Raw genomic sequence first — 17,445 nt, forward strand, 5'->3', positions numbered from 1 at the left:
TTCCAAAACAAAGAAAGTGAGAAGAGGAATTATTTTTTTGTAAATCTCCTTAATATCTGCCTTGATAGAAGACAGCTGGATCTTTATATCTGCTTCTGCACTCACTCTTCTGCAATATGTTATTTTGGTTGGAACAGTTGGATCTTCATATCTGTTTCTGCATTCGCTCTGTTGCAATATGTTGTTTTGGTTGAAATATATGAAGAAAATCTGGCTTCATGCAGTTATATATTTGGAAAATTAAGTATTTTAATACCCTCTTAAGATAACTGGATATTCTTTGATGTTATGCCAAAGTTCTGCAAGTGGTAGACTCTTTTTAGATAAGTTGCTACATAGAATCTGATATCTATTTACTTCTGTACTTGATTACATTAAAACTGACTGACCTATCTTGTCTTTTAATCTTTTAGCCATGCATGATTTTGTAACATCATGCACTATTCATTTGGAAGATATTAGTTCACTGGGATTTGCAGAACTTCCAACTGTTAACAGATTTTATTACCTAATATCAAAAAATATACACATTAATATAATTACCAATCTCATTAGAAAAGACTAAGTTTTGGGAAGCTGTCAAGCCCATATTCAAGATTCAAGCTTTCTAAAATTCTAATACTTAACTTGAAAAGCTCAAATTTTTTCACTGGCAACAAACATGGCCAGTTGCTTTCCTTCAAATGACAGACTCATTTTACTCATCTTCAAGAAAATTCCTGCCAAATCCTCAAGCCTGAATAACCATAGTTTGTCTCACTTGTTCTTTTTTGGCGAGGCTGCGATGGGTCTTCATTGCTGTGAGTAGGCGTTCTCCAGTTGCGGCGAGTGGTGGCTACTCTTTGTTGCAGTGTGTAATTTTCTCATTGCAGTGGCTTCTCTTGTTGTGGAGCGTGGGCTCTAGGCACATGGGTTTCAGTAGTTTCAGCACACAGGCTCAGTAGTTGAGGCTCCCGGGCTCTAGACCATGGGCTTAGTAATCGTGGTGCACGAGCTTAGTTGCTCTGCAGCATGTGAGATCCTCCTGTACCAGGGATCAAAACCATGTCCCCTGCACTGGCAGGAGGATTCTTAACTACTGGACCACCAGGAAAGTCTTCAGTTGTCCCTTCAAGTAAAAATCTGTTCCATGCAAAAATCAGCTAATTCAGGCCATAATTCACACAATTGCACAAGGACTATTTTTAGAAACAATGATATTATTTCAGTATACAGAAGTGTTTTCTGTATAATCCCCATTTTGTCATACAGAAATTTTAAAATATCTATACTTAATGGCCAAGATTTAATAAATAATCAATCCTACATTGAGGACACTGTTAAATAAAATTTGCTTTTTATCCTCAAAGACTATGAAGAATACAACTACTGGGACAATTTGTTATATACTACACTGTCTTACCCATCATCAGAGCAAATATCAACACAGTGAAAAAGGCAAAACAGTCTTCAAATTACTGTTCAAATAGTCCTCATGTTCCTCCTGATAGGATCTTAGGAATCTCAAGCGTCCACAGACCATACTTTGAGAACCACTGATCAGAAGGATCCCTAACATCCCTTCAACACTAAACTATCTATAGTTACGTAAATAGCCAACATCTTTCATTTGCACAACTCTATAAAATGTTACTTTTCCTATTAAGAAATATATCTTACATTTAACATATACATCAAATTGTTACATATCTTTTAGTGAACTGATCCTGATGACTGACAAACTCATGAGGTTATAAAGCAGGAACTGTTTTCTCCTTCCTAAAAGAATACTGATTTTATTCAAATTTTCCCACTCTCTGGCTTTTCAAGGCAGCAACGTGATCTGGTGTAAGGTGGGGGTGGGGGGAAAGGTGGGGGTTGTAAGCCACTTGTCTAACTACCTTTATGGTTCCATTCCACTTGCCAATGTACTGGTGTAACCATATACACGAAACACAGTTCAAACCAATCAGATGTAAGGGTGAGGGTGTGGGACTCCTGAGAAAATTTTCATTGCTGATTAAAAGGAACACAAAAGAACAGTTCATACTCTTCTTCTATTGGGCATTGTGGCATCTGCATGTGATCCCTGGAACTGCAGCAGCAATCTTGCAAGTATGAGGGGCACCAATCTGAGACAGTAAACTGACAGGCAGAGTATGGCAGAGCAGAAAGTGGAAAGAGCCAGGGTCACTCACTATTTGACTGAATTAATGAACCTTAGAGGTACTCTACCTCCAAACTTCTTGTTACATGAGCTAAAAAAGTTTTCTCTGTTGTTAAGGCAGTTGAATCAGTTTTCTACTACTTGCAACAGAAAACAACCTATCTGATACAAACAGGTACAAGTATGCCTTTCACATACACAAATGTCTCACTACATCAATTAGACTATGGACAGAGAAGGACTCTCCTTCTTTAGCAAAGTCCTAGAGAGGTCAAAACACAGAATACACAAAACGATTTTTCACTTGTGTCCCACTCTTTTTATTTATTGGAGGATAACTGCCTTACAAAATTGTATAAGGTCATCATACATAAGTTGATGTATGGTCTCTGCCATACATCAACGCCAATCAGTAATAATTATACATATATCCTTTCTCTCTTGAGCCTCCCCCTATTCCACCCCTTGAGGTCATCACAGAGAGCTAGGCTGGGCTCCTTAATATCATTCCCCCCACCCCAGCCAAAGTTTCAGTATCTTCTTCAGTATTCTATTAATGTCACATATACTATATGAAATTTTGGAAGCAAATCAGCCAGTTTTCTTAATGTATATAAAGAGTGTTATTTGACTGAATTATAAGAGGATACAAATGCCAACAGAATTTCTTCCAGTTCTATTTTAGTATTCACTGTCATAAAACCAATTCCATTAACCTGACTAGCACTTACTTAAAGGTGCTTAAGTCTCTGTACAACTTAAAAAGTAAAGCGAATGATGTAGTACATTTTTTTTTAAGTTAAAAGCTACATTTACCAAAAACCTGTTTCTTTTATAACATTTGCCTTTGGTTGTCTTTGGTTGGCAAATAGTAAGGGATTTAAGGTTCCCATTTCAGCAGGGTAGCAGGTACTATCTCAGGCTACACTTTTGGTACAAGGCCAGCAGAAGCTTCTAAAGGGCAGTTGGACCTGGACAATTATGAATGTAAATAAACTCAAGCATTGATGCATAAAATGAGAATCTGGTTTGTTAAAATGAAAGAAGCTAATGTATCAGGGATCACACTAAAGATGCCACTCTAAAACACCTCAAGAATTGGTGCTATTAAAAACAGTCTTTGTAATGAGGATTTAGTTAAGTGGTTGGGTGGTTCATTTATAATGTTAATTAGAGAGAATTTATTTTCAAAAATCACTTCTGTTCCATGGTTGCTATTGTCAGAAGGGGATGAGATGATGGAATGATTACATTTTAAAAAGAGAATCATTAGAGGATAGAACCAAATGTGCCAACCAACTGGCAACCAATTGAGCATCAATTCTATAGTCACTATACTAGATAGAAAAAAATTATTAAGACTGTCTCATAGGTACTCTTTTACACTACTGATAGGAATATAATTGGTAAAACCATTCTGGAAAGTAATTTGGCAAAAGTAGATCCCTATCATTCAGAAGCTTAAAGTTCAGCTATTCAAATGCCACCTGGAAAAGCCATAATGCTTAACAGTTTGTGATTTCGTGGAGGAATACATTTGAATTGCACAAGCCACAAGGCTATGATAAAGGCTGTAAAGTCACTTCGCTTGTGAAGAAACACAAGGAAAAGGCAAAGCAGGGGTATTGCAAAATGGATAGGGGGCCTTGCACTCCATATGTACTTCCAAGTTTGTTGAGAAAAAAAGAGGATATGGGGGCTGGAATAATATCACCCTAAAGTAAGAAAAACAGATTAGCAATTAATGGGGGTAAAATTCTGGAGTATCACTAAGGGAGGATGAAAGCAAATGACAATGTTAGGAGGCAAAGACACAGGTATTTAACTGTAAAAGCTCATAGGCAGCTATGGGGTAGGGGGTGGGGAGAGAGGGTAAAGGGGTCTCTCATTTCAGATCCATTCCAAAACTCTCCTGGAGGAGGGGAATGTCAGTGAGTTTGGAGTATGTATACCCTTGCTATAGCTAGGAAGAGGTCAGTGGGGGAGGTATTCATGGAGAACAGGTTCCACCTTCAGTACATGGGAGAAATGTAGGGAGGTGCATGGTTTACAAAATTAAAATTTAGGCCCTTGAGGATGAATGGCCCAGGCAATCATATTAAAGAGTTATTAAAGGATGAACTGGTGGGTGAGCCTATCTATAGAATCAATTCAAGTGACTAGTCATGGAAAAAGTAGTGGGAATTATTCAACATTTCAACATGACTTATTTTTCTACTGTGAATGAAACAGGGATTGAATAAAATTTCATGAGCGTGTTCTAGAGCTAAACTGCTCAATCACTTACTGTGTGACCTCTGGTAGTTTTTCAACCACCCTGTGAGCCTCAGATTCCTCCTACATATAATGGGAATAATATTATCTACTTCATAGGGTACAACATAGTAACCACTAAAAAAAGTTAGCTATCATATTATCTGTTGCTATAGCCTTTCTAAATGTCAGAGTCTAATGAAAGTACCAAAGACTTTAAAGATATAGATGACATCTAACATAGTAATTCCCCATGAAAGAGGCAGTAGTAACAAAATAATACAAAATATGGAATAGGAATTGTTTATGGCAGTATTTCTTGCAATGGCTAAAAAACCTTGAAATTTAAAAATACAGTCTATAAAAGTGAACAGGTAAATTAATTGTGGTGTGTATAAATTAAATTGCATGCAATCATTTAAAAAATTTTAAACTAAGAATTTTAATAACATGGGAAACTGCTGGATAAGTAAATAAAACATTAACAGAAAATTGTATACAGAGTAATCCCAACTTTTAAAAAATCTTAACCAATTTGCTCTTTAAAGAAAATATTAGATACATTAAAAAGGAAAATCATTCAAAACAATAATACAGATTATTTCTGTGCTGTTGGTAGAACTGTGGATTTTTATTTTCTTCTTTATAATTTTCTTTTTTTCAAATTTCCAACATTAAGCATGTATTATTTTTTGTTATCAGACAAAATCAACATGTAAAGCAGTTGCATGAATGAACAAGTATACAGTTCTTGCTTCAAAAAGTCTATCATCTAACAGAAGAGACAAAATTCCATGAAACAAAAATTCCATTTTTGTAAGACCAAATACATTTAGATACTAGTCAAGAGGCTAAATATGACAAATATTCAAAGAAGGGTAAAATCAGAAACTGACATAATAGTAAGGGAAAATTTCACAAAACTATTTATATATGCTCACTAGCATGGAAGCTCCATGAAGGAGCTTATTGTATCTTATTTAATCTATAGTGTCTAGCACAAATTGATTTTGTGGATAGTACATATCCATGAGAGTAGAAACAGAAAAACATGAATATAATTCTTAAGTATTTATGAGTTGCTGAATAAATATCTGCTGAATGAATGTAAGGGTTATGCTGAAATTGAGGAAAGATTTGGGTCCATAAGACTCTAATCAAGATGGAGAACCAATGGGATTTCCCTGATGAGCCAGTGGTTAAGACTCTTGAACTCCCAATGCAGGAGGCCTGGGTTCAATCCCTGGTTGGGGAACTAAGTCCCACATGCTGCAACTAAAGAATCAGTGTGGCCAAATAAATAAATAAATATTTTTTAAAAAGAAATGGCAAGTCAATAAATAGTTTGTAATGACAATAACGGAATCTAATTGAAATATTACTGAGCATTTACTATATGTCAAGTACTATTTTAAATGCTTTACATAACTTCTCTCATTTTATCCTCAAAACCATGTGTGACATTCGTGTACCACTGGCTCCCTTTTGCTAATAAAGACATTAAAGCTCAGAAGTTACTCCTTGTCAAAAGGTCACGCATCCTCCAATCAGATTCTAGATCTGACTACAGACGGCAATCTCTTAAAGACTGTCTTTAAGAGATTGACAGAGGAGAGGTACCAGAAAGCAACAAGATAACGTAGCATCAAAGAGGGTATGTTTATTCTGTGGTCTTGGACTGGAATGAGAGGTATCAGTGCAAATTAATGGTTCTGTAAGAAATACAGAAGTGGGTATGTGACTATGTATACATACATATATTCCCTAGTTTTGCCTGCTGAGAAGGCCTAGAAGCAATGAGCATGCCAAGTACCCAGATTTCCATCTCTAAATACCATTAATCAACAGAGCTTCCAAGAATCAGAGCTTCTTGGAAAAAATAGCTCATTCCAGGGTTGGGGCAGTGAAAGTAGAAAATGAGTTGGGAATACCTTGTGGTACCAGAATGTAAAAGAATGCTCAAAAAATGATAGAGACACATTGAAAGGACACCAGAGCCAACTGGAAGGGGCTTCTACTGGCCAAATCTAGAGTAATTCAAAAAAAAAAATAGTAAAAATAGCATAATTCATTAAAGTTCATAGACTAAAACAAGCATCCATAAATCTATACTACTATGAACAAATTCAGTTCAGTTCAGTCGCTCAGTCGTGTCCGACTCTTTGCAACCCCATGAATCGCAGCACACCAGGCCTAATTACTGAATAAATAAATAGATAAAAACAAACAAATATCAAAGAACATAAAGTTCTTTGCTATATTAGAATTCAATAAATAAATACAGAAAATTTTGAAAACTTAAGATTACCATTTGGCAAATATCACAGCAGTAATTACTCAGGTTAGAATCCTTAACAGATGCTAAAATAGTGGATGAAACTATGATGAAAGGCAAGACATGAATCCACCACGGGTTGATGTATGGTAAAACCAATACAATATTGTAATTAGCCTCCAATTAAAATAAATAAATTTATAAAAAAAAAAAAAAGAAAGGCAAGACATGCACACTGTCTCACAATATTGCCCCATACAGTCTCAAAGTCTGGTTGCTTTGTAATTACAAAGGGAAAAACTAGTGAACTTACAGTGCATAAACCTGGCAGACACAACCTTGACCAAGTTATCAATGTTAACTCAAGATAAGAGTCTCATGTGTTGCATAAACAAACTTCAAAAGCCAAGTAAAAACATAGGGAAAAAGATATATACTTTTACACACAGGATAGATACAATATATAAATACATGCACAAGACTTAAGTAAACTGCTACCACATATCTACTCTGTTTTATCACAACAGACATACATGCTACTGAAATTTTCAGTATATTTAAAATTATTATGAAAACTAATTGAAAGTACAAGGCAAATTTTTCTTCAAAATAATCACCTACCACAAATTATACTTGTCTTGTAAATCTAACTTTTTATATATGCAATTATATAAAATCACAGAATCTGCAACAAGCAGTTGCTTCTAGAGTACTTTTAAATTATCTCTCTATAAATACACATACATATAGAGATCAAACTCTGATCTTTTTATTCTAGGCCCAGAGCTGTTTTCATTATACCATGATGCTTCTCCTAATATCAGCAAGAAGAGATGTAATCCCCATTATATTTGCCATTTCACCTCCTGTGTCTCCCTTTATTAAAAAGAAAGAAAGTAGTAGAGATCCCAATACTCTGAACAGCAAATACAGCTCTACAGACCACATACAAAGAGGCGGTATAAGACAGTCACTAAGAGTAAAGAATTTGGAGTCAAACTGCCAGGATTCAAATTTACAGCTTAACAACTTGCTAACTATGTGATTTGGGCACATTACTTAACCTCTATGATCTGCAGTTCCCTGACTGGTAAAGTGGGAATAGTATATGCTTCATTGGTCTGTTGTGAAGATTAAACATGGTAATGTATATTTCCATATTAGCACAGCGCCTGGCACATATGAGACATGCAAAAATGTTAAGTTTTGATAACAATGTCAACAAATTCTTCCTATGGAGCAGTACACTTTAGAGGAAAAATTGTTCCATGGCCACAAACCACACTGCTACCCTTAACAAGCTGTTGCTCCTAGTCACAAGGGAGATAGTAAATTTAAACCTACTGCATACACACACAAAGTTACTAACAATTGCAAAGTAGTAGTAGAAGTTTAAACAAGGCATAAATCTAAGTTATATCCTATTAATGGAGAGTCACATAAATACTTTAACATAAAAATACATTGTTTCCATCACTAGAATTGACCTTTCCAACTAAATTTGCCTTCTTCCCTTATTGCTAACCTTTTGGAATTAGTTACTTTATTCCACCTGATAAACTCTCTACCTAAAAAAAAAATTTCCACATATTTGTGATATCCTAATTTGGCATGACTTCAGAGAGAATGAAATCAGTTAACTATGAAAAATCAAAGCTATTTAAGTAAAAACGCTCTTCCTGGTGTAAAAGTTCCAATACTAGACTATTTGAGTCAACAAGTGGCCCCACTACCAACCAGTTTACTCTACAGGTCACCAATATCCCCAGCACTAGTATGGAGAGCAGATACCATTCATATCTTTGAGATGATTAAAACATTCATCTAACTAGTATTTTAATGTGTGAAGCAGAAAAAACAAGCTTGGTTTTATTACAGGCACAATATACTAATGATAAGGAAATGGAGTATAAAATGTTCTTTAAAAATTATATAGGAGAAAAATAAATAAAAATCATATAGGAGGAAAGAGAAAAAACTGCTTGATATCTACTGTAATTTCTTTATGAACACTCAGTTATTAAATAGTCCAAGAAAATAAGCTTGCTCCCAAATTTTATCAATCATAAAAAGAAATTTCATTTTTAACATAACCTGATTTAATATAAACTGAGGTATAGTATAGCTGTATATACCTGTATGATTGGTATCTGGTACACATTTATTAATAGTAACATCAAAAGAAAAAATGAGAAATATTTAATCAAACATCCACAAAATCTTTGCCCTCAGGCCAAATGCTGCTAGCACCAAGATGATGTTTTTAAAAGTAACTACTTTCAACAACACAATTGTAGTTTTATGCAAGGGTCTGTAGCCCTCCAGCGTGCCTAAACCTTAGCCCATTAAGAAGCTCTGCATCATAATAGCAATTTTAAATCATCTGTCTACTTTGATGGAGGAAAAATTCTGGCAAGCGGAATTAAAAATAGTTGATATACATGGTCTTTTTTTTTTTAGGAGAGTTTCCATTATGTTGTGTTAAGGTAATATGAAGGTTAGTTTTCACACCTTTAGTACACACATTCTGGAGGATGGAAGAAAGGCAATGTAACCTGAGGCATTCTGAGCATGAAGAACAGCTAGAGGTAACTTACAAGTGGACCCATAGAAGCTATAACACAGCAGTTGCATATAAAGAATTGACAATCACTCAACCATGTGAAGGCCTAAGCCATGATCTCATATTAAAGTGTTTTAAAACCACCCATTATGTTCACTCAAACATAACTTTTCAATAATTTGTCACACACTTAATTCTTATTTAGATGTTAAGTGAAATTAAGGAGGATGAGTTTAGGCTAGAGAACATTTTCTATGACAAAGTCATTCATTCCTTTAGATTTGCCTTTCACCCCCAGAAGGATACTGGGTGGGACTACCTAGACACACTTATAGGAGATATACTAAGATTTTAATTTTACATTCCTAAAACTGAATGGGACTTTTTGCTCTGTCATTTCACTTCTCTGCTTCGCTCTCCTTTAAACCAGAACACTCATTCTCCTTTGAAAAAGATAATCCTTTTCCTTTAAATAGGTAATGGGCAAACTCTTGATTTGTTTCAGGTGCCTTAGTAAGCAAAAAAAAAAAGTAAAGAACGAAAACCTAAAACTTATAAAAAGAAAAAAAAAAGAGAGAGAGAGAGAGAGATGAAGAAGACCTGAAGCCTGAAACCATTCCTGGTATGTTACCTGATCATTTGCAACAAGATGTCAAATAGACTACAGAGGCTTTACTGACTAGAGGTGAGGTTAGGTTCCTGTTGCTTAAGGAAAAGGCAAACGGAAAGAACTTCAGGGGCACGCTTAACACTTTGGTGGAAGCTGGATTTTAGAAAAATCAAAATAGTAAACTATCGACAAAGTTGAAAGAGTGTGTGGATTGGGCACAACTAGTGAAAAGCTTACCCGGCAGGTAGGGAAACCCTCGAGGGTGGAGAGTAGAGAGGAAAAGTTTTAAATATCCACCAGAGCCTAGTGATCTATTAACATGCGTCCTCCTCCCCAGGTCCTGCTCTTGCCCCCAGAGCAACTAGCCGCAGGAAAGCAAGCACTTAAACCTCTCCCTCGGACTTGAGAAGGCTTGAGTTAACTAGCGCTGTAAATAATGTTTCTTCCTAAACTGAAGGCACATCTGACTCCCTAGCCAAGGCCCAGGAGAAAGCAAGGTAAAAGGGACGAAAAGTGATTTCAGCGTGAGGGCGAGATGATGGGGTGGCGGGGCAGGGTGGGGGGGGGCAGTGTAGAAGGAAGGACTTACCGCAGCCTCTGCGGGCTGCCCCCAAAGACTCAGGGCCAGTAAGGACAAGCCGGCAGCCAGGCTGACTCCACGCAGTTTCATTCTTCTCCGGCTCCCGCAGCTCCTTCAGCACCCGCACGAAATCCCTGGCTGGCTCTGACCAATTGACATAATCTTGAGGGTTTATAGGGAGAGAGCTAGAGCCGGAGAGGGACAGCGAGGGTGTCCCAATTGTGCCGGTCGTCTTGGGTGAGGAGAAAAGCTTTTTAAGAGTCGGGGGGGGGAATGAAGTACCAGCAACTAGTCTTCCCTCCCCCCTCCCCTCCCCAAAGCCGGTCTCTCGGGAGCACTTGTCTCTTCTGTCCAGACTTGCAAACTTTTTCCTCGAGCAAGTCCCACAGATCTACTTTCCTCCCTCTCTTCCCCCGCACCGCCCCCTCCCCACCAGCCCTGGGGAATTTCAGGATCACTCCGCCACAGCTTTACACTGCACCAGCAACCTGCGAGGGAGTGACGCTCAGTTATTTGGCGGAGGGAAACTTCCAGACCAGTTGACTGCACACCCCGAGTCCCACCGGGAAACTTTTCTGTTCGGTCAGTGGCACCTCAAGTTGATACTCCTTTCCCCTGCCCAGTTCCACTCTCAGTGATGTGAGCCCCAAAGTCAACCTCAAATAGACCTGAGCTGGGACTATTTTTTGTAGCGGAGGGATCTCGGAGAAATGTTCCTTTTTATTGTTAATGATTAGAAACAAATTTTGGTCGCTGTTCTGGGGGCTGCCGTGGTTGTTTGCTTTCCACCTGCTCGCAGAACGGAGTTTCTATATACAACAGAAAATGTACAAATATGAGAAATATATAAATATATTTATATAATTAAATATATGCTTACAACTGAAGAATTAAAATGAACATAAGTATATGTGTGTGAAGACTTTATGCATGTTATATACATATAAGATTTGGGGGCGCTCAGTAGATATTAGTAATTATGTGGTTGGATGTTTAATAAAATTATATCTTTTTCTTTAGCTACATTGAATGCCATAATTAATATTTACATCTTATATTGACTAACATAAAAGTTATTGATTCATTGCAGTTGTTTTTCAGAGAGATGTAAGGCAGGGAATTAAATAACTTTGGTGCAATTTTCCTTAACACTAACATGAATGCTGAATTGGAAATATTTGTATGGTGTTAATGGAAGTTGAATTGGTCTCCCAAATAAAATAGACTTGAACGTTACTTTGGTAATTCTGATATATAGATTTTTAAAAGCACCAACAGGCCCAGAAAATACTTTATGTGAACTCCTTGGAGGAATTCTTCAGAACAGTTGTTATTTTAGACCCTAGAATTTACCACTTTACTGTCTTTTGGGGCTTTGGACTTGTTTCAAGCGGGCCCACTTATCCTTAGGTTCCACTCAAGTAAGGGTAGGTTTACAACTCCAGAAACCACCACTACCACCACCACCCCAAGAGCTTAGTGTACAGTCAATTAGAGTAACTGGTGTGCATTTGAGCAAGTGGGCAAGGACACTTTGGGGCCCATTTGTCTCTGTGGGAATTGTATGTCTTAATCTGTGTATGTGTAACAGTTTTTAGTGGTTTAAGGAAGTGTCTTACTGTATAGGTCTGTGGGCCTGTGGAGATGCATGGGAATGTTATGGGTGGAGGTGCCTGAAAGTGGGAAAGACAACCGGCTGCCCAAGGTAGGGGGATGATTGACAGCAGACAGCCCCGCCCCCTTCCCCTCCATTCCTTCCTCTCCTAGTGCATGGAACTATCCCTTGAGTGCGGCAAGTTGTAGCGGGCACCGCTGATCGTGTTTCCCTTTGGGGCACCTTTTATCTAGAAGCCGAGTTCAGTTTCTTCCGAAGTGAGCCACTCTGCCCCTCTACTCCATCCTCTTGAATAAGGAAACAGCCGCCAAGCATCAGCCGAGCCCCGATGAGCCGGGGCCGCGGAACCGCTTAGCAGTCTCCCGGGACCCAGCTCTGGAGGAGCCGCAAGCATGCACCCTGGGTGAGCTGTTGCTATCCCGAGCTCCCCTCCTCTTTCTTACTTTGGGCTACTTTGCCGGACCTGCACTATACTTGTACTTCTGTCACTGCAGAAAAAGTGGCGGTAATCAGCCAAAAGGGGTCGGGGGTCTATGGACAGACACAGGATCCCGGAGAAAACCCATGTTATTCACCCTCCCTCCCGTTTCAGGTTGTGGCTGCTTCTGGTTACTTTGTGCCTGACCGAGGAACTGGCAGGAGCGGTGAGTCTTTTCTGTCGACCCCCTTCCCTCCTTCTCCTTTGACCCCCTCCGCATCCCTCAACACAAATACAACTCTCATGTTTGTGTTAGGGGTCTACACTGTGAAACGGAGTTCACATCACTCTCACGTCTTTGGGGAGTTAGTGGGGTTCTTAGAAAGGAATAGCACAGTGTCAGGCTAATGCCTTCGGGACTCAGGCATCGTTCGGTCCCAAAACTTCATAAGGGGTTGGGAAAATAAAAGTAGAAGACACAAAAGGCATACATTTCTGAGCGTCTTCCTGGACGACTTGATATGACTGACATCTGATGCCTTTCTCTGTATCGATCTACAAGGCAGAAGAAATGTGTTTTTCCCTGGTCTACAGGAGCATGAATTGGCACACACGTTTGAAAGTGGGAGGAGTACACAAAAAATGGGACTTGGAAGTACCGCGAATTCTATAGAAGTTAAACTTAAGTATTTTTTTTTTTTTTTTGGAGTCCTTTGACAGTACCAGGTGACAACATCTGGGCTCTTTAAGCAGCTAAACTGCACTGATACTACTAGATGATGTTCAGTTTCTGCCCTAAGTTTCCTTTTACTGGTTTTCTCTCTCATCGGAAAGTTAAAAGTTAAAGCAGTTTTAAAAGAAAAAAAAATTCTAAAACTTAACATTTCATAGGCTGTTTAGACATTATCCATCAAATCGGCCAGGGACTGCAGGCAAAGGAATTTCTGTAGACATTTGGTTAAGAAAAGTTTAATGGATCCCAGAAAGGAATAATTCCAATGAAATTACTTGGATAAGTTACCAAAGGTGGAGAGACCTTAACAATCAGAGATGCTGCAGTTTTCCAGACTCGCTAGCAACTTACGCCCACAGAAATAAACTGAGTTCAAATATGAAGTTGTTCAACTATTGAGTACTATTTCACTGCTCTATTTTTTAAAATTCTTAATAATAGCCAGTCACACATATACTCTAAATATATATGTGTGTATATGACAGATAAATATATTCCAAATCTTTATCTTCTGAGTTTTGACAAGTTTAACTGACTCTATTTTTAATACTTTAAATATTTAAAAATACTATTTAGAAAGCCATACTTCAGTCAACCCAATAAAATCCCCTAATACTTTTATGGGAAAAAATTAATTACTTGTCGTGGTATATGTCTTTAAGAAAATTTCGGAATAAAGTGAAATGATTTCTCTTATGAAAAGAGAATGATGACAGCAATCTTGACTTTTAACATTTTGTGACCCTTTAACTCAGAACATCAGCTTTTATTATAAGTGAATTCTACACTTTGTAAGCAGAAGTATTGATCTAGGTTTCCGCACTCTTCTTTTTCTGATTCCTCCAGTATACAAGTTTAGTTATATGTTACCTTGGGGCTCAATACTACATTTACTGAAAATGCCAGGTTTTGATTAGTTAACAATTTGTCTGGGAATCTTGCCACTTATAAAAATGTCATGTGTGGGCAGGATACCCTCCAGCAAAACCTTTATTTCAGACTGGCTGATGGTATTCAGTGTACTTTTGGGAAAAGCATTAACAAATCATTCTATATAGTTGGAGACTATCCAAATATGGCATCCCATCACTTGAAATCTTTAAAAGTCACTAGAGGATGTTGCCTTCATTGCCCAGAAATATTAAAGCATATCTCCAAACTCAAGCACTACTTTGGGGTGTGGATTTTAGACTCTGACCAATTGTTTTATAATGTCACCTGCTCTGTCAGTGTGACTGACCCTGGAAAAACTAAAATAAACCTTGAGATACGCTGACAATAGTTTATAGTTTGCTTTAAGTTCATAACTGCTTCACTGACCTATTGTTTACTTCTGCATAATATCATTGACATTGTAAAGCTTTTTTTTAATTTTTGGAAAAATAGCAAAGAGAAAGAGGAGAGTTAACAGGGTGAGTTCTCAGAAGGTGACTTTTCTGAGGGGAAGTTCTTTATTTTTTCAATTTATTTATTTTAATTGGAGGCTAATTACAATATTATAGTGGTTTTACCATACATTGACATGGATCAGCCATGGGTGTACATGTGTTTCCCATCCTGAATTTTGTTTATACTCTTTGTACTGGATTCTCATCCATATTGGCTGGATGAGAATAGTCAATTTTACTCTCAATTTCAGTTCATCCTCTGGGTTTATAATGTTTTTCACCTTTCAGATGGTTTTAAATATTTGAATTCTCTATACCTTTCTGACTTATATTAATGAAAAAGAACATAAATAGATTGATAAGAACTATTTTGTGCTTCAGTATGAGAAAGTCTCTTCACTGTGAGAGTTACATTGTCTGTAATGGAGTATTGGTGAGCATTGGCGATAGGGCCATTTAGATGCTTTTGAGTTCTTTCTTTGTCAGACTTTATTAAGCAGTGTTTTCAAAGGGATGGAATGCAAAATGTTAAAACCTAGGATTAAATAATGAATTTTCATTAAATTTCTTTTAAAACAATGCTGATCTGTATTTATGTGAAATATTTTCACAATTTATCTGAGTGAGATACAGCGTAGAAATTCAAAATATCCATAATCTGTTTTGGTTATTAAGTTCCTAAGGCACAACACACAAAGATTTATTTTAAAATCGTCTCTAACTCTGTAGGAGTTAACTTTCTCAGGCAATGGTAGTCATTATGTTCCTTAAAGGATAGGATTGTTATTGTTTAGTCTTAAGTCATGTCCGACTCTTTTGTGACCTCATGGGTTGTAGCCTGCCAGGTTCCTCTGTCCATGGGATTTTCCAGGCAAGAATACTGGACCGGGTTGCCATTTTCTTCTCCAGGGGATCTTCCTGTCTCAGGGATCAAACCCACATCTCCTGCATTGGCAGGCTGATTCTTTACCACTGAACCATCATGGAAGCCCTCTGGGATAGGATACTTGATAAATTATTATCTGCATCTTGTTAGAGAAGAAACGAAAAAACTCCATGTCTCATCATAGGCTGATATGTTTGAGGCTAAAATATATCCCAAATTAGTCAGGATCCTTATGTTTTCTTCCCACTTTGCCCCAAGCTGTTTACACAAAATGCTCCAATATGACCAAGTGTATGTAAAAGTCAAAGCCCAGTGGGAGAATTACTTGAGTGGCAAAGGGGTAAAGGGGAGAAAACACCTCTGTCTATTATCAGCTCTGCCTAAAGCACAGGTAAAGCACCTTTAGCCATGTTCAAATCACGGTCTGATTGAAATACAAACTTCTTAAAGTTGTAGTAACTTGCTCAAGTTGGTCCCTTCCAATTTGATTTTCAGCCATAATCACAGTCATCAAAGTATGAATGGAGTGTTAAGGTTTTTCAGATGAAGAAAATCCCTTCCTAACTAGGGATCAAGAGGAATATTTGCCTTGTTTGGGGCTGTCTCTCAGATTTCTTTTGGTTTTTCTTTTATAAAACAGATTTACTGAGATATAATTTAAATACTATAAATTCTCTCATTTATATATATTATTCAATGAATTTTAATAAATTTGCCAAGCTTTACAACCATAACTATATCCAGTTTTAGAACATTTTCATCACCCCCAATAAGATCCTTCACATCCACTGAATTAATCCCTGCTCCTACCTGCAAACCCAGGTAAGCATGGATCTCTTTTCTGTCTCTATAGATTTGTCTTTTCTGGACCTTTCATATAAATAGTACCATATAATATATAATCTTTTGTGTTTGGCATTTTTCACTTAGCATTAATATTTTTAAAATTCATTAATGTTGTAGCATGTATCAGTAGTTTACTCTTATTTTTAGTATTGTTATTGGTATTTGGTATTGGTATTCCACTATAAGGGGGCTTCCTAGGTGGTATCAATGGTAAAGAACATGCCTGCCAATGCAGGAGACATAAGAGATGAAAGTTTGACCCCTGGGTCAGGAAGATCCCCTGGAGGAGGACATGGCAACCTACTCCAGTATTCTTGCTTGGAGAATCCCATGGACAGAAGAGCCTGGTGGGCTATAGTCCATGGGGTTGCAGAGAGTCAGACACAACTGAAGCAATCATCAAAGGACTACATAAATAGGTAACAATAGATGATCATGTAGTTACGTTATGGACAGGTCAAAAGAAACATTTCCAATAGGAGTGAAGGGGAAAATAGATATTTAATGTGGAACTAAAGAGCCTGGGCTTCCCTGATGGCTCAGTGGTAAAAAATCCACCTGCCAATTCAGGAGACCCAGGTTTGATTCCTGGGCTGAAAAGATCCCCTGGAGAGGGAAATGGCCACCCACTGTAGTCTTCTTGCCTCGGAAATCCCATGGACAGAGGAGCCTGGCAGGCTACAGTCCATGAGATTGCAAAGAGTTGAACACAACTTAGCGACTGAACAACAACAACTAAAGAAACAGATATATCACTATCTATCTCAAATTTGTTTCATTATATATTTTGATTCTATTTCAGTATGATTGGTTTCTGTTGTAATCCCATGTATTTTACTGACTATGTTTAAGAATATTATTCTGAGAGGGAGTCAGTAGATAGGCGTCACTTGACTGCCAGAGTAATTCATGGTATTGAAAAAGAAACTCTCTAGTTACGTATTGGTTTTTACAATAAACAATTTGTGGCTGGCCCTGGGTCAGGAAGATTCCATGGAGTAAGAAATTAAAACCCACTCCAGTATTTTTGCCAGGAAAATTCCATGAACAGAGGAGCCTGGCAGGCTACAGTTCATGGGACTGCAAAGACTGCATGACTGAGCGTGAGCATGGAGGCATCTCCAGATGTGAG

The 17,445-nt window shown here is 37.6% G+C and overlaps 2 protein-coding genes across 5 annotated transcripts in view; one reads left to right on the plus strand and one right to left on the minus strand.

Moving 5' to 3' along the window:
* COL4A5 (collagen type IV alpha 5 chain) overlaps nucleotides 1-10,799 on the minus strand; it is a 262,054-nt gene extending 251,255 nt beyond the window's left edge. The window contains exon 1 of the mRNA XM_004022429.5: nucleotides 10,437-10,799. Coding sequence (XP_004022478.1) covers nucleotides 10,437-10,517 — 81 coding nt within the window. The 5' untranslated portion in view covers nucleotides 10,518-10,799. The remainder of the gene's footprint in view (nucleotides 1-10,436) is intronic.
* COL4A6 (collagen type IV alpha 6 chain) overlaps nucleotides 10,202-17,445 on the plus strand; it is a 349,227-nt gene continuing 341,983 nt past the window's right edge. For 2 of the 4 annotated variants that reach the window (XM_012107575.4, XM_060408095.1), the window contains exons 1-3: nucleotides 10,900-11,009; nucleotides 12,276-12,445; nucleotides 12,635-12,686. In XM_012107575.4, the coding sequence (XP_011962965.2) occupies nucleotides 12,435-12,445; nucleotides 12,635-12,686 (63 nt within the window). In that variant the 5' untranslated portion in view covers nucleotides 10,900-11,009; nucleotides 12,276-12,434. Of the gene's footprint in view, nucleotides 10,345-10,899; nucleotides 11,010-12,192; nucleotides 12,446-12,634; nucleotides 12,687-17,445 lie in introns of those variants that run through there. The other 2 variants (XM_060408094.1, XM_004022430.5) reach the window with 2 other exon arrangements.

The sequence above is a fragment of the Ovis aries genome, chromosome X, assembly GCF_016772045.2.
Source record: "Ovis aries strain OAR_USU_Benz2616 breed Rambouillet chromosome X, ARS-UI_Ramb_v3.0, whole genome shotgun sequence".
In the NCBI taxonomy this organism is placed as follows: domain Eukaryota; kingdom Metazoa; phylum Chordata; class Mammalia; order Artiodactyla; family Bovidae; genus Ovis; species Ovis aries.